This window comes from Phragmites australis, chromosome 10 (genome assembly GCF_958298935.1).
Source record: "Phragmites australis chromosome 10, lpPhrAust1.1, whole genome shotgun sequence".
Taxonomy (NCBI): domain Eukaryota; kingdom Viridiplantae; phylum Streptophyta; class Magnoliopsida; order Poales; family Poaceae; genus Phragmites; species Phragmites australis.
Genome location: NC_084930.1, coordinates 2,422,046 through 2,440,007, shown reverse-complemented (window position 1 = coordinate 2,440,007; position 17,962 = coordinate 2,422,046). Strand labels below are relative to the sequence as shown.

At 45.9% G+C, this 17,962-nt stretch overlaps 2 protein-coding genes across 2 annotated transcripts; one reads left to right on the top strand and one right to left on the bottom strand.

The window, feature by feature from the left end:
* The first annotated feature begins 13,596 nt into the window (after positions 1-13,596).
* LOC133883295 (auxin-induced protein 6B-like) lies at positions 13,597-14,331 on the top strand. Its single transcript, XM_062322575.1, has one exon. It carries the CDS (start codon positions 13,667-13,669, stop codon positions 14,078-14,080), a length of 414 nt encoding a protein of 137 aa, XP_062178559.1. The 5' UTR covers positions 13,597-13,666; the 3' UTR covers positions 14,081-14,331.
* A 1,844-nt stretch (positions 14,332-16,175) lies between these two features.
* Positions 16,176-17,172, bottom strand: LOC133883199 (auxin-responsive protein SAUR22-like). The gene has a single exon (XM_062322435.1). The coding sequence runs from the start codon at positions 16,874-16,876 to the stop codon at positions 16,472-16,474; it is 405 nt and encodes a 134-aa protein (XP_062178419.1). The 5' UTR covers positions 16,877-17,172; the 3' UTR covers positions 16,176-16,471.
* Positions 17,173-17,962: the final 790 nt, after the last annotated feature.

Here is a 17,962-nt window from a genome sequence, read left to right as displayed (position 1 = left end):
GAGACTGTCTGGAGGAAAAGCACGTACGAGTATGGCTCTTCATGCCCCTCTGGCCTCGAGTAAAGGCTAACCCATGTGAGAGCAAAAGCAAAGGTAAAACCCATGCGAACCTTTAAGCACAAGGTAAGTGCATGCACCCATTTATTATGAAGCAGTTAGATATACCTTGTTCGTTACTAGTGTCAGCTGGTGGTCAGTTGAACCTGCAAGTGGACTAGCTAGTACTCCTTCTAGTATTTTCATCGTTACGTGCTATTCTTTGGGCAAACGTCCACTACACCTAGTCACTGTCAGCTTTAGAGTGTTGAAAACCTTCGTTCATTAACACTAAGGATATGCGCCCAAGCTAGAAAGATAATAGTGAAAAATGGAGTATACATGCTTAAATACCACGAAATAAGAGTATAAATGCTCCACCGTGCATATAGTGGCAGAGATAGAGCAGGTAGCCAGTAAAAAATAGACTATCTCACTTGACACACACACTGTCCACAGCAGAGCATGGCCCCGCAACACTTGAGAAAAGCTTTTGCGTTCACACCATGACCCAGCGATATTTACTCTCATGGTGTAAGAAATAGCAGTATATTTTATTTTACCATACGCAAAAGAGATAGCAGCATGCATGTGGACAGTACGGGAGGATAGCTCTTAACTTTTGTGGTACCCACGTTTTCTTACCGCTAGCAAGCTTATCTTGTGTCAGCGTGTCAGAACATTAATGCACCTTTACTATGGCCACTAGCTCCTATAGGTTGTCGTACTATCATACGCATATTCTAGCAAATGCATGTAGCTAGCCGAGAGAGACCTCGAGCGTCTGCTTAGCTGTGATAGGTCCTCGAGTCGCGTAAGCATGCTGTGTGTCAGGGCGATCCGGAGGTCGACCACTCCGCGCCGTCTCCACAGACCACGCCAGAGGACGGACACTCCAAGATACCTCCATGCTCTGCGATGCCTCCACAGCCTCCGCTTCTCCGCACCTCCACGTGTGAAGCTGCCGAGCCGGAGCCTCCCTGAGCCACCACGCGAGAGCTAGCTCGGAGCCTGGCTAGACCGGAGCCTCCCCCATACCCACGGAGCCTCACCATACTTTAGCCTTGACAGGCCCCGACATCGCTGACCTCCGGCACCTCCATGCCTCTCCATACTCTGGAGCCTCGTCAGAGCCCTTCCCCTTGCCGGACCACCTCCGTGCTCACTGCCGGATCCCTCCGCACCCACAATCGGAGCCCTCCACTCACTGTTGGGTTAGACACCAAACAAAGAGCACACAAGATCTTAGGGACCAAACACAAACATTGAAGAGAAGAGAACACTCAGACTCAACGTGAACACACATGCGAACACATGCACACAGAGAAGAAAGCTAACACTGCTCACACCATAGAAGCTCATAAACTGAATGCACTTGAGAGTAACACCTCACGGCTAGAGCTCTGTCCAGCTTCCAGAACCCATTGTGCTCTACGGCCGGAGTTCGTCCGCCTCGCTACTGGCGAAGCCTATCTCCGACCATCGGATCCTCAAAGTTGTGCCTACTCCGGCTTCTGGAGTCTCCGGCCACAACTGCACTGAAGCACCCAGCCGCTCCACTCCGGCATCGCCTACACCGGTTCCGATGTCTCCGGTCATGCCACTTCGACGTCGCCTACACCAACTCCAAAGCCTCCAGCCACGCTACTCAGGCGTCGCCTACACCGGCTCCGATGCCTCTGGTCGTGCCACTCTGGTGTCGCCTACACTAGCTCTGAAGCCTCCTCCCGCTCCACTCCAGCATCGCCTACACCAGCTCCAATGTCTCTAGTTGTGCCACTCTGGCGTCGCCCGCATCGGCCTCCGAAGCCCCTGACCGCTCCACTCCGGCATCACCTACACCGGCTCTGAAGGCTCTGGCTGTGGTCAGGCCTCCTCTAGCTCGCTGCCACGTCGGAGACCTCATCCAAGCTCCTACTGCGCCAGAGGCTTCCTCCAGCTCCAGCCACCTTCGTGCCGAGGTTGGAGCTCTGACCTACCTCACCAGAGGCCGCGCGTACTCACCGGAGTCCAAACAGCACTTCAGGCATCCACGCGGGAGGCCGAGTTGCCCTCCGATCGACTCTCCATCGGAGACAGAGCTTCGCATGGTGGAAACCCCTCCGCGTAAATCACCAAAGGTCTTCCGTGCTCCCACCGAAGGCCTCACCCAGAGTAGGGTTCCCAGCCAGAGCTTCACGTCCTCGCCCCAGGCGCTCATGCATTAGACCGGCTAATGTCTGTTTCTTGCTAGCCTTCATCATTGCACTTAGCTTTTCTGTGCATGCACGTTTAGTGGGCTCTGAGCTGCTCGCCGGATGACGTGTTCCGGCCATATTCCATGCCAGGGGCCGAGCTCCTCTTCGAGGGAGGGGGGGGGGGCTCGCTTCGGCCACCTGCCTCGACATAGGCCACACTCTGACCACCACCCTCTGTGCTCGTCGACAGAGAAAACCGCCTCCTCAGGCTACACCGGCTGCCACAGGAGTTTGAACGAGCTAGCTTGCCCCTGCAACCCGTGAACAGCAATGCGAATTAGCATCCTAGGCCATATGAGGCAGGTTGGCTACATGTATAATCAATATAATAAGGTACGTGCTAGACCACTAGCGCATAGTCTTTGCATGTATTCCTTTGCAAGGTATGTGCTACCCAGCTAGTGCATGTTCTTTCCATGCATATCCTTTACAAGGTAGTACTGGTGCATGGTCATGCCCATCGCATGCTGAAAAATCCGACGACCGTCCAACATGTGCTAGGCGTCTGAGCGCAGCATGTGTATTTAATTCTTAGCAGGCATGCACTCTTTTCCTCACACATAAAAGGAGTAGGGCATTAGGCCACAAACGCCACGCCTGCGTGTAGCTCTTGCTTTTTGTGATATATGCATGCATGTGCTTATAGCTTTCTCGGTTTTTTAGGAGCCAGAAGCAGGACCTTGAGTGGGCCTGTGAGCAAGGAGTGATTGAGACTTGGCTTCGCAAGGACCAAACTAGTGGACCCCCTCCAGGCACATGCGCGAGCCCCTCCGGCCTCGTCGGCTCTGCCTCCGGCCAGACAGGACTCTGGCTGCGCACGCCTAAGGTAACGCGCCTGAACTCATACTAATCACCAGGTACGCCCCATCGCTGTTGCCTCAAGTTCAGCATTGCTGTTTACTTTTGAACTTTACACGACATTCTACTGCAATTAGCTATTCACTAGCAACAGTAAAACGTCAAAACTTAAAGTTATACCTTAGTCTGGCATGCGCTAAGAATAGTCATCTGATCTAGTCATAACTTATACTGTAACTAGCTATTCGCTGACAACAGTAGACTATTAAGCTTAAGACGTATCTCTGTTCAATAGTAGGCTGTTAAGCTTAAGCCATATCTCTATTCAACAGTAGACAGTAAAACTTAAGTCATATTTTTGTTCACAGTAGACAACAAAACTTAAGTCATATCTATGTTCACAGTAGATAGCAAAATTTAAGTTATATCTTAGTTTGGCATGTGACAAAAATAGCCGTCCAATCTAGTCATAACTTATACTACAACTAACTATTCACCGATAACAGTAAGGTACCAAACTTAACTTAAGTTATGCTTTTGCTTAAACAGTGTAGACATCAAAACCCTCATCACAGATATAGCCTCGGTGACGGAGATGCATTAAAAACCTCTACACGAGAAGACATCTTAAAAACCTCATCACCGATAGCATAGCCTCGGTGGTGGAGAGGTCTTAATGATCTATCGTATAAACACTCCAGCATCTTAAAGTCAAAGCCTCAGTGCCAGAGAGGTGCAAAACCCTCTGGTGTCTTGAATGCAAAGCCTCCTTACCGGAGAGAAGCGAAACCCTCCGGTATCTTGAAGGCAAAGCCTCCATGCCAGATCAGCATTGGACTCTCTGTCATCTTGAAGGCCTAGCTAGCCTCCGTGACGGCTGCACCATGCACCCTCCGGCATCTTGAAGCCAATATCTCCGTGCCGGATCAGCATTGGTCCCTCTGTCATCTTGAAGGCCTAGCTAGCATCCGTGACGGCTGCAACATGCACCCTCGTCATATTGAAGGCCTAGCTAGCCTTCGTGATGGCTATGGCATGCATCCTTCGGTATCTTGAAGACCTAGTCTCTGTGCCGGATCCACAAGGACCCTACGACATCTTGAAGGTCTAGCCTCCGTGCCGGAGAGGTCTAACACCTTACGCTCCAAAAAATATGCAGGTCACAGCAAACATCCAGCCAACGTAGAATTCAGTTTTGCCCCTAACCAATGCAACTAAGCACCCTTAAAAAATCACACCCTCCAGTCGCTAGTGGTCGCAGAGTGCGAGGGGGCCATGAAAGTGGAGACAAACAAAGCGTTGGTACAACCAAAGTTAAAAGGTGAAAGTCAATGCGGTATAATTTCATTCATACATCATGCATGCATACATGGCCATACACGTGGTAAAACTGCCTTAGAAGCTTCCTTGCCTCGGCTAAAGTCATGGCATTAGCACTAATAGAATGCGCCCTCCGCCCGCTCATGGCCGAAAAGCGCGAGGGGCCCAGGGAGTCTAGGAGCCAAAAGGCTTGGTTGATCCTACACAAGTTATAGAATTTTGCTATTCCCTGTCAAAACATATTATGTTCAAAACCCTCCGGCATCTTAAACGCAAAACTCTCCGTGCCGGAGAGGTAATTATTCTCCAAACGATTATAGGAACAATGCAGGAGCTGAGATTCCAATAAACTTAAGTGGGACTCAGAATATGGTGGCTTTGGATGGCCCCATGCCGCCTCAGCCTCGCCGTCAACTCAACCTTAGGCATTCATCGCTGAGGGCGTAGTGGGCTGCCTCAGCCTCACCGTCGACTCCGCGTTCGGCTTCCGCCATTGAGGGCTCCGGATGCCTCTACCCCGTCATGCTCCTCAGCCTCACCGTCGACTCCACCTCTAGCATCCACTGCTGAGGGGGTAGTGGGCCGCCTTAGCCTCGCTGACGACTTCGCCTTTGGCTTCCGCCACCGAGGCTCCGAATGGCTCTACCCCCTTCACTCCCCTTAGCCTCGCCGTCAATTCCACCTCTGGCATCCACTGCTGAGGGGGTAGCGGGCTGTCTCCAGCTTCCACTGCTAAGGGGGTAGCGGGCTGCCTTAGCCTCGCCGTCTACTCCGCCCCTGGCTTTTGCCGCTAAGGGCTTCGGAAGGCTCTGTCCTGTCACGCCCCTCAGCCTCACCGTCTACGCCCCTCAGCCTAGCAGTCGACTCCACCTACGGCATCCACTGTTGAGGGGTAGCGGGCTGCCTTAGCCTCGCCATCTACTCCGCCCCTGGCTTCCGCCGCTGAGGGCTTCGGAAGGCTCTGCCCTGTCATGCCCCTTAGCCTCACCGTCGACTTTGCCCCCCAGTTTCCACCACAAAGGGTGTAGCGGTCTACCTCAGCCTCACCGTCTACTCTGCCCCCCGTCCGCCGCTGAGGACTCTGAATGGCTCTGCCCTATCACGCCCCTCAGCCTTGCCGTCAACTCCACCTCCGGCATCCACCGCTGAGGGGGTGGCGGACCGCCTCAGCCTCGCCGATGACTCCGCCTCCGGCTTCCACCGCTGAGGGGTTAGTGAGCTGCCTCAGCCTTGCCATCTACTCTGCCCCTGACTTCCGTCGCTAAAGGCTCTTGATGGATCTGCCCCGTCACGCCCCTTAGTCTCACCGTCGACTCCACCTTCGGCATCCACCGCTGAGAGGGTGGCGGGCCATCTCAGCCTCGCCGATGACTCCGTCTTGGACTTCCACCGCTGAGGGGGTAGCGGGGTGTCTCAGCCTCACCATCTACACAGCCCCTGGCTTCCGCCGTCGAGGGCTCCGGATAGCTCTACCCCCATCACGCCCCTCAGCCTCATCATCGACTCCACCTCCGGCATCCACCGCAAAGGAGGTAGCGGGCTGCCTCAGTGTCGCCGTCGACTCTGCCTCTGGCTTCCACCGTCGAGGGCTCCGAACGACTCTGCCTCCATCACGCCCCTCAGCTCCACCAACAACTTCGCCCTCGGACCATGTCACCTCCATTAAACCTCATCGCCGCTGCTTGCGGCCATCGCCGAGAGGTTATACAAAGACGGGAAGCTATTCGGGGTATCCTAACACCTAGGTGGGGCTGAAGCTAGTTCTCTGATTATCTGCTCGTCTCTCGTAACCTTAGAGCCGCAGATGAGGGGTACTGTTGGGGAACGCTCTGGGCTCAAAATATTTAGACGTGCACTGTGGTATTACTATATTTATCATAATATCTTAGCCACCACGTAGTATATGAAAGGGTGAAATACCAAAAGTACCCATTTAGCCATATAATTGTAACATAATATCTTAGAGACAGACTGATAATTTTTTATATCCATTCTCTCTATAAATATACTCTCCACGAACAAAAGATGGGAGACCCAATGGGTTTTTCCCATTACATAAATGGTATTTCTTTGATTCTTTACTTTTCACTCATAAGCTTCGTCTCTAAGTTGAAGTCTCCTCTTACGAGTGGGTTCTCACCGTATCTGTTGTGGGACATGCGCTCCGTACCCCCAACCAGGGGCGGGCACACGTGAGGTCATGGGTGTACAGATGTACATCCAAATATTTGTCCCATTCTTTTCCGGTTCAGTCATTTTGTTCGGCTGTTGCAAGATTACCTCAAAAATTCATATTTTCAATCTCTTTTCCCTATAAGTTTAGACTTTCTAAAAGACTCCAAAAAATCTACCAATTTTTGTGTAGGTTGTATAATCTATAAGCAACCCATTTTAACTGGTTGCACTTAAAAAGCTAGAACAGAATTCAAATTAAAATTCATTAAAGTTGATTGTTTTTGCACATTTCATGAATTTTTAGAGCTTTAAAAGAATTCCCAAAAATAAGGAAAAAAATCGCCAATATTCATCTTAATTAATGGGCTAATTTCTAAAATTATCCCCAGATCTAAGTTATATAGTGAAATTTCAAGCTTCTTCATATGACCTCACTTTTCATGAATTTGATCAATTCCAATTAAATGCAAATGCATGCAACAATTGTTCAAAAATGATCAAAGATGATGCTCATGTTGTATATGTATGTTAATTGTTGTTACTGAAAAAAAAATTCAGAGAGAATCTAAAACCAAAATATTTCTGAGAGAATCCAAACGCTAGGCAGGGCGCGGTGACGGCGCGGGCATGAGCGAGGCGCGGCGCACACGGCTGCGCGCAGGCACGATCACGATGGGTATGTACACCCAAATTGAAAATGCTAGACCCGCCACTGCCCCCAACATGTCATAGTACTGAAATAAATGAGCTAAGTAACGCATAAGCTGTTAAGGGTGCGATTATATATACGATTCTACGTTCCTCTCCTACCACAGCCCACAGCTTAAGTGCGCGTGAACCTCAGCAGAAAAGGTTTGAACACTTTGCTTGGCGCGGCACCCGAACAACTTCAAATGATTGCATGCACGTAAGTATATATGATATCTATATACCGCTGATGCATCCGCTGCACGGATCGATTTTCCTAATAATCCTTGAGAAGACTATGTTTTTTAATGTTTACATCCGACGACGGACGGATGAGACAGAACAGTGAAACTGGATCTAAAATTCAATGCCCAGTTAAAGGTGATTGTGTAGTACAGTACTAACCCAGTACTAACAATCAGAGTATATAATACTACGACTGTCCCCAGTAGAATACGTACATACCTACATGTTAAGTAGGAGGAGTGTGTTAAGTAAGAGGTGCGTACTCGCACACTAAGGGTAGGAGGAGTGTGTTAAGTAAGATTTTAGGCTCTTCAATCAGACTCTAACGAGTGTTTAAAGCACACACGTGTCTACGTATGTGAGACGTGAATATGATGTGTAGATGTGTGCATCCTAATTTGTATCCTTCAAAAAGAATATATAATACTACTCCTACATCCTTATACGTACCTAACGTATGCATGGCCGACGTATAAATCTGCACTAGTTTCTCACCGGGAATCTGAGAAGAAACGAACGTAGAAAATGGCACGTACGACTTGTGCTTCTGCATGCATGGATGCTGCTGCACGTGCAGCCGTGCGTGACCAGGCAAGCTATCTGTACGCAGACAGCGTCGCCAGATCTGGGCGATCCATTTGTTTACGCGCCCTTGCATGTGGCTCGATCGTGCAGTTCGCCAGTCATTCAGAAGACGCATGCATGCAATGACATGCCATGCCATGCATCTCCAGCTATCAGTACAATGCTGTCTTATTCTTTCTTTTTCAACAGCTCAAACTACGAGGAGATGCTTAATATAATGAGATTCTACAAATGATTTACTCGATATATACTCCTATATAGGTTAGTCTCTCTCTAGCTAGTGGCCATGTGCAACCACATTGGCTCACTTGCACATATACAGATGTCATCCATCCATCCATGCATGCATGACAGTATGAGCAACAGACGGACGGTTATGACAGTTATGCAATTGACACTTCCAGTCCTCTTTCGAGTTGCATGCACTCAAGCAAGGTATATACTGTATGATGCTAACATGAGACAGTTATGCAAAGCATGCATTTTGACGCAACGTACGTGCTCTACATACATTATTGTCGTCTACGTACGCACCAGCAGCACTGTGCATAACTACTTATTCAAGTTCAGAGGAATCACGTACAGTATTGCAAGTTGGAACAGTGTGCACGGGCTAGTGACCTGAAACAACAACAGCATAGTCCTCGTCGGTTATGGTGGTCTGAGACTGCTGAACACGCGCGTCCAAAATGTTCAGTTTGGTCCCTGCTGCTGTGGTCAGCGAATTCTGGTGCAGCTAGCCGTTAGGCACATCAGATTCAGCACTGCATGCATGCGCAGCACAGATCGTCAGATCCTAGCGCAGTGGATGCATGGCCGTTAAAGATAGATAAATACTCGTAGCTGCTAGCAGCTGCTGCAGCTTATCTGCAATCCCGTGAGCTAGGGCACGCACGGCTAGACGACGACGCTATCATCTGAAGATGACCCAGCAGATACTATATCTGTGGCGACGATCGAACAAGGCAGGATTAGGAATATGGATAAATGAGTGTGGTACGTGGTGGTCCTGACTGCAAGTGTAGTTTAAGATTAGCTTTGAGATCAGATCATCTGACGACAAATTAAAGGTGATGTCCTGTGCCGTACTACCTCATACCGAACAGAAAGCCTCGAAAAAAGGAAGATAAAAAAGCTGTACCTGTGGCCCTGTACACAGTAGTATATACACGGGCATGCATGCAGGGCTCGCTAACTCCATGATTGCTTCACATGCATGCATCGTTAACCAGGTCTTCTAACATGAAAAGTTAGGCTAGCATAATGTCATAATCTATGGTTGAATTAAGGTACCAGATGTGAACAGAAATAAATATTACGTTGGCGATCTGCCTCGGTACTCGGGCGGCGAAAAAAGGAATCTTTCCTTTGATCGTACGACAACAGTCCCCCATACCGATCGATCGAGTATAAATTGTGGTGCATTTGACTTGGCGAGTACATCGAGCTTGGAATCTCCAATTTTCTTACTCTATCATCTAGGTCACAGGTAAAAAAAAATGTCACTGTTCTGGGTGATAGGTTTGTTTAGCCCTGTTGACTCATCGACTGGTTGAGATTTGACTAGGTTTAGTTATAGTTAGATCCGCTACCATTATACCAAAACACCTCATCACTAAGTTTTAAAACCTCATTAGTGTTAATTTTAAAAATCGGCACCGACGAGATTTTCCACAATCAAAAAAAGGCCAGACATATAAGCCGGCTCGATGCATTGATATGACGTTACTTATGGCTTGTTTCATAATAATGTATCTGAATTTATAACTGTTTATGTGCTTTGAGACATTTGCAAATTATTTTGGGAAATTTAGTTATTGTTTAGGCCTGTTGACTGGTTGAGATTCGACTAGGTTCAGTCAGTTAGTTCTATCTGAATTTATAACCGTTTCTCTGCTGCTTTAAGATATTTGCAAAATATTTTGGGTACCATGCATCTGCCCGACCAGAGCCTCTCTTATGTTTCAGGAGCCTAACCAACCATTAGAAATGTCAAGACTGACAAATTGTACTCTGAACTGCCATCACGTTCAGTAAAATGCCATCACAAGTGCAAAATAGATGAAAATTTCTTGGAATGTCGACACAATTAGTTGTGTTAAAGCCAGTACTAGATGCAACCTACATTGCATGAGCAGTTTCTAGGGCCTATACTTAGTTAAAGGCTAGGACTGAGTCTCTCTCCAATCCATGATCGACCCGCCCATCTGCTGCTTGCACCAATGATTAGATTGATGAAAATCATGCATATGGTAGTTGAGGATAAACTAATTGGATTTTGGGTGTTAGCCATTGCTTATTTAGATCCTCTTTCTCATGATTAATATGCTTGGTGGCAAGGGAATCTTTCATCATCGATCTACTTGGTTTGTACTTGCATCCTTCAGGAAATAGTCAAGTAGGCATTCACATGAATTGGAATAGTACGAATGAAAATATATAAGTCTAATGGGAGAATATGATTAAGAAATATCGCATTAATTGTTTTCGCACGTCATCAACCAATTTTCTTGAATTATTCAACACACTTTTCTTTTTCTTTTTTTAAATGAATGAAGTCTACCAGTACCAGAATTAATGTAGTCATATGCAGTAGAAGCAAGTGTGGATTGATGATGATGCCATGTGAAGCCTCCTCACATGCAGGCATGCACTCCCCTAGTCCCCTCTCTTCAGCACTGCCATAGTGCCATGTTCTCCCATGCACACAGTTTGAAACTGGAGAGAGAGAGAGAGAGAGAGAGAGAGAGAGAGAGAGAGAGAGAGAATCTTGATTGTTGAGACTAGATGAGCGAGAAAAGAAATAATGCAGTCAGAGTAAAAGTTCATGAAGAAGCATCATATACGTAGGACTGAGAATAACGATTAAAAAAGTTAAATAGATGATTTAACAATTTCTTTCGAAACGAATGACATTTTTCTTTTATCATCCAACATATCTTAAAAACCAAGAGTGGAAGCAAAACATGAGAGGATCAAATTGTTAAGAAAATATTCAGAAAAACGTATGGTTATCGTGGATATATATGAACCTTAGGTTACATTGAAACTCATCTCACGGGTCACGCCATAAAAAATAGCAACTTGAGGAAAGAAACCTTCGAAGCAAACAAAAGATCATTAGTAGAAGAAATTCTCCAAATTAATTATCCAGGGGTAAGAGAATTCAAGATCCATTTGTATACATATGTATGTGAATTTTATACCTCTAGCAACAAGAAAAAGAACTTTCTAAGGTGAAAAAATTTCAACTCAATAACCGAAACGAAAACACAATGGAAAAGAAAATACTTGCAAACTTGCACGGGAACCAATAAAGGAAAACTAGAAGAAGGTGAATACAAGCATAAGAGTAAACATAAATTTTATTGTTTGCAGAGGTCATCCCTATTTTATACAGATTACAAAGATTTTTTTTCACACAAATCTCACATAATACATCGAATAAGCACTTATTTTTCTCTCCTCTAAAACTCTAACACAAAGCTCTCGTATGAATAACTCAAAGGCTCAAGTGTCTGGTTCAAAGGGCTCAACTAGCCTGCTCTCTCTATTTATAGTTTAGGTTCCTTGACCCTTAAGTTTCCTAACTTATTCATAAAATATTTTTTTTCTTACGGTTTTGAGATCAAATCACGAAACTCCTTGCACGCTTCTCAAAGCGTGACTTACTGTCACTTGCTTGACCTCAAGCAAGTATCCATCCGGCAAGTCTCTCTCGCTCTCGATCCATCAGGCCGCTTTGTCACTTGCATCGACATCTCCTTCGCTTAACTTTGTCAACACGTCATTTTCACCCATCTTCTCATGCGTTGCTTGATCTTCACATGTACAGTTAGGATCATCCTTGACTCCACCCAGCTCCCTCAATTGTCCGGCACCATGCTCTCCGCTTAGCCCCGATTTTTCCGTCGTCGATCGCCAAGTTGTATTTATCACCTACATATCATGAGACAAGCAAGCATGCATCTCAACAACATATAACTCAACCTGCAGTTAGTCTAAATTGAGATTCTCAGTTCAAAACACATCTCAAAAAAATCATGAGTATCGGATTATTCGGCGCACATTCCTTCTGAGCATTGGACTGTCCGGTGTGTGCAACTCAGAAGAGCTCTCCGTATGGAATCCTCTCTGCAAGAAATAGTTCAGTGTGCATTCATACCTATCGTCAGACCATCCAGCGTGTTCAAGTACGTCAAAGCCAGTTTGCAACCTTTCTGCAAGAAATGCTCTAGCTTTCACTTCACCCCAACGTTTGACCATCCAACATGTACTTCAAGTTTTGCCTCTGTCTTGAAATGCTCTGGTGTGTACTCTGTCCGAACGTCGGATCATCCGGCGTGCATATTTTTTCTGGACTCCGAGACAAATACATCAACTCGATTTTCTCTACAATTTTAGTTAGCCATGATCATAATAACAATACATATACATGCTTTTGCAACCTCTTAAACCAACAAGCTAAATTTACAACCTTGTTAATCACTTATAACAAATAGATCAAGACATATTTTAATTTGATTTCTTAAGATAACAAGTGGAGGGGCCTCAAAAAATTTGTTCGTGTTTATGGCTCTGTGCAGTGCAGGTTACCTCGTTAAGGACCCCTGACCAGTTTGTTTTGGCTCCCATTATTTTCATCTTGCCTTAGCAGTTTGTTTTGGCGTTTCACTTAGTTGGATACAGGTAAGACCATCTTCGATGGATTTTTTTTCACAAGTAATATTTTCTTTGCGAAGGGATTTTCGTTCCCTTCAATATTTTAACAATTTTTCTTACGATTCATTTCACGAAAGGATTCTTAAGATTATTCTCTTTTAACATCTTGCTATGGTGATGTATAAGTAGATAACAATGCAGTAAAAAAGGCAAAAAAAGAAAGAAAGAAAGGATGTAGTGTTCTTTTTTTTTTTTTTTTGACAAACTGTAATTTTCATCGCGTGAAACTGAACTATATAAAAAAAATGCAACGGTACTACTTCCTTTTGGAAATTATAGATACTTCAGTTTATCAAGTGGTAAAGGTTTTTAAATTTGACCAAACGTATTCTAAAATAACAAAGGAAGGAAGAATAAATGTTTTTAAAAAATCATTTTACGCAGATCAATTTGCCATATTAAAAAAGCAGGGCTCCCTTACCGAAAACTAATCATTAAAACAACCACCAACGATACGAACACTTAAACTAACCGGAGAGGTTCAGAAGTCACGAGCAGGCTGCCGAGGGAGACTCAGGACTGTTTGTTTTTATTTTTAAATATATATTTCAGCTTTAAAAGTAAAAAGAAAAAACTCGATCATAATATAAAGTCAATTATCATAATTTACAAATTAATTTATACTATAAAATTTTAAATTCATAATTTGATAAAAAAAATTACTTCCACAAATTTTACTATTGGATTCTCTGAAGCTAAAAAAACAGACCCTCACACTCAGAGGCCGTCCCTCCAAAGCTGCTATATATTCTCACCCTCATTCTCAGTCCCTCCCATTCACCAACCAGACCAAGAACACATCAAGCAATCAGTCACCACCTGCGCTGCGCGCAAGAACGCATCAGTGCAGCGCTCAAGCAATGGAGGAGTATCATCAGCAGCAGCAGGGTGGCCGGGCGAGCAACAAGATCCGGGACATCGTGCGGCTGCAGCAGCTGCTCAAGAAGTGGAAGAAGCTGGCCACGGCGTCGCCGTCGTCGTCCGGAGGCAAGAACGGAAAGGGCACCGTGCCCCGGGGCTCCTTCGCGGTGTACGTTGGCGAGGAGATGCGGCGGTTCGTGATCCCCACCGAGTACCTGGGCCACTGGGCGTTCGCGGAGCTGCTCCGGGAGGTCGAGGAGGAGTTCGGGTTCCGCCACGAGGGCGCGCTCCGTATCCCCTGCGACGTCGAGGTCTTCGAGGGCATCCTCCGGCTCGTGAAAGGCAGGAGGAAGGAGGCCGCGGCCATGTGCGATTGCTCCTGCTCCTCCGAGACCGAGATCTTGTGCAGATGACGAGAACAAGCCATGAATGAAGGCCTCTCGTCTGAATGCTCTGCTCTGGTTCGCTGAAGAGCTGTGGTTCTTGTTTCTTAGTTCTTCCTCTCTCCTTTCTTGGGTTGGTTCTCTTTCTTCTTGGTTTTTGTCTGAAGAAAGGAGAAGAGGTTGCACCGATGAGGAGATCTGTAATTTGTACAACAGCAGGAGTTGAAGGATTGTTTTTTTTTCCTTGTTTGTAACAAGGATCTAATGCAAGGCAAACTAATCAAGGCTTTGATCTTCTTGCTGTTCTGCTGCTTGTTTTCCATTTTCTCACAACTTCTTGGCATGCATTTCTGTTACTCACAATTTTCTTGAGAGAGGAACTGAAACTAAGCGGCTCAACAATGGCAGAAACTGAAACTAAGCAGCTGCAGAATGTGTTAGACTTCAAATGTTCCCTTGCTTAGTACTGCAAATGAGCAAATCTGCACCTCACTGTGTGGTAAAAGCAGCAGTAGTTCACTAGAGTTTGGTAAAAAAATATACTACTGTTTTAACTCATTGGAGAGGCAGGGCAGCTATTGTTTTCAATACTGAATTAGAAAGAAGAAACCTGTTTTGTTTACTGCATTCGTAATATGCGATTCTATCGGCATATTCTTAACCGTCGTGCTCCATATGATGTTAATAATAGAAAGAAAATAAAGATTATAGTACACGTTCACATGGTAAGCGCACATGGCTTCACATCGGCAACACATGAGGGGATGGATACTTTCTGGCTCTCTGCATCTGCACCTGAATCTGGAGCTACTAAACCAACATGATATCTGTGTAAATCAGTTCATTTTGTTAAGTGTCTCAAGTTACAGCTGAAAAAACCTATCTTTTATTGATGCAAGATACTACTAATGTGCACTTGCTATGCACTACCGAACGTATCATAGGATTCAATGTATCTGTTCTGCCAGGACAACCAAAGTAGGGCCTGAAACTGAAACATGTCTCTGCAGAGGATACCGAGGACAGATCAGGTGAAACTCTCTCTAAGCCCGAAGCAAAAACTCCACTAACCCTTGCGGACACATGTGTTACTAGTACAGTTCATTTGTGTTGAGATTCATACCAGAGAGATATATTAAAAAAAATATTCTAAGATATATGAAAGAATCAATAAGATAATCAGTGTGTGCACATCCTATAGGGAGTTGCCTTTCCCCTCCAGTATGAGGAAGTACAATGATTGGTGTATCCTGAGATGGGCGTGGTAACGTTGTTCTATCTTGCAGCAGGCTACCTGAATCCAGCACTCCCCAATGCTGAGAAGTACAACCGATCTGCAGGTACAAAGACAGTATCATTGCTGTTCTCGTAATTTAGTGGCGCAAAATTTCATTTTTGAAATGTAGCCAAGACTTACATGGTGACCTTCCGGGCATTCCTCAATGGCACATTCCAGAATGAAGTAATGAACACTTCAGATCCAGATCCGGAGCCACAACGCTGTTATTCAATTTTATATCGATCAGTCTTCTTTTTCTATTTTTTTGAGTGGACAATTTACATTAACTAGTGATGTTCCAAGTGCATAATCTATATTCAGTTTTAATGGAAGTATGGAACAGAGGTGATGAGTCCACGTTGAATTGATGAATGTGAATTTGGAGACACACAGCCCCATCATAGATCTCCAACCAACCAAATAAATCAAGGTTCCAAGATGGAGAAAAAAAGTGCAAATCGGCTGACAGTGACAAAGACAGTATCATTGCTGTAAGAACAACATGAACTGGAATTCCTCCCCCGACAGAGGATTTCTCGTCTAAGGCTCTGACAGTAATCAGAAAGTATCAGAAGAACTGAAGGAAGTTCCATCATCTCCCTATTTTGTTTCTCCTCTGTCATCCCAAAAAATGAAACAAAAATCTCCTACAGCCTGTTGGAACGTGAGAATTTGACTCGAATATGACATGTACTTCACATGAAATGGCTCAATTCCTGCAGGAATTTTCTCTAGACTCTGTTTCCACGGTTTCACGTAACCAACGGTGAATCAACACACCATGCATTCACCTATGCTATGCTATAAGGATTTCAATTTCGTTTTATAATTTTTCCGTTCAACGGCAAAAGACCGAAATTCGTAAAATTTCGCCAAAGTTTTGATTATTTTTGGTCCTATGTTCTATGGGTCCCACGTGCCAGTGAAAAGAAATTCCAAAAATAGATATTTTGTTTCTATACAAAACTCCCAAAATTCGTGAAATTTAATTGCTATGCATGCATGCATGTGGCTGCTTGCTTGCACTCTCTGTACAAGAACTGCACCCTCAACTGATCTTCTCATCTACCCTCCAAGCAAATTGTACAGGAAGAAATCTAAATCTTTTCTACGTGCGACACGAAGGACCGCTGGTTCTGCTGCTACAACCTGACGGTCTTCTTGCCTTTACCGGCGCCGGCGCCGCCGTTCTTGCGCTGGAGGCGTCGCAGGAGGTCCTCGAAGTCCTCCTCGGCGCAGGGCACGCGCAGCCCGCCGGCCTGCGCGAAGCCGAACTCATCGGCGGCGCGCTCCATGAGGTCCCGGAACGCAGGCTCCTGGAGGTACCCCGTGGGCACGACGAACCGCCGGGATTCCTCCCCGACGTACACCGCGAAGTACCCCTTGGGCACGCCGCCCACCGCCGCCGCCGCCGGAGGCTGGTCCAGCAGCGACTCCCGGAGGTCCGCCTCCTCGTGCGCCGGCCCCCAGTTCTTCGTCTTCCTCCTGCCCTTCTTGGTCGGCGACGACGCGGACTTGGGAGACCGGAAGTAGCCCATCACCATCATCGTCGTCGTCGCGGCAAGGCGGCAACTGCAAGACCACGCGTTCTCCCGTACGTGGACGTCCAAGAACTGCACCTACGTGGCGCGCTGCTCGATCGCCGGTGCAGCTGTGGCTGGAAGAGGATTAATTAGTAGGTGGCCGTGGCGCTTGCAGGTCGTCGGTTGGCTGTGGCCATGGCTGCTGGCTGTTGCTCGCGAGCTCTTCTGGGAGTTGGTGGCGGCCAACCACTGCACCAGGACGTGGTCTCCTCTCACCTCAACTCTTAGTGAGCAGCTAGCACAGCTCGTATGATTAGGAGGTTGGGGGAGGCGGTGTTTTATACTAGTGGTGAATGGTGAATTGGTGATGGAGATAATAATAAACCTAGTTTGACTAAGTTTCATCGAGAGGTTGGAGGGAACTTCCCTGAATTTATTCATGAAAAAAATATGCTCCGAGAGAAATTACGAGCTACTTGTTGCTTGTGATCAACGGTTGTACCTGCACGCCGTGGAATTTCATTTGTTTAATGGAATTTATTATTTACTTATAGCGTTCAAACTAACTTTGTGAAGTTTACTGTTGTGCCGCCCTAATTACGATTTCAAAAATAGTATAGTTACGACACACAGATATGTCAGTTATTACAAATATATATGATCGTAACTCTATATCTTCTCTAATTATAATTATGTATGTTTTGTTATATGATCGTAACATGTTCACTTATGCGCATACCTTCAGTTATGATTTAAAAAATAGTATAATTGCGATTCATAAGATATGTCAGTTATTACAAATATATATAGTTGTAATTTGGCAACTTCTCTAGTTGTAATTGTGTATTTTTTTGTCATGTGATCGTAACTTGTTCACCTCTGCGGATACCCCCAGTTACGATTCTAAAAACAGTATAGTTGCAATTCATAGAGTATAGTTACGATCCCAAAAACACTTTGCTTGTTTGGCCTCTGGCTCCATCGATTCAGTCATGACAGTAACATCCTCTCATACGTTGCTGCTTTTCTTTTTTGTCCCTACGCTGTTTTGCCTCTCCTCCTGTGTTGTCATGGCTCCAACGCCTAGGCCCAGCTTAGCGCCTAGGGCGG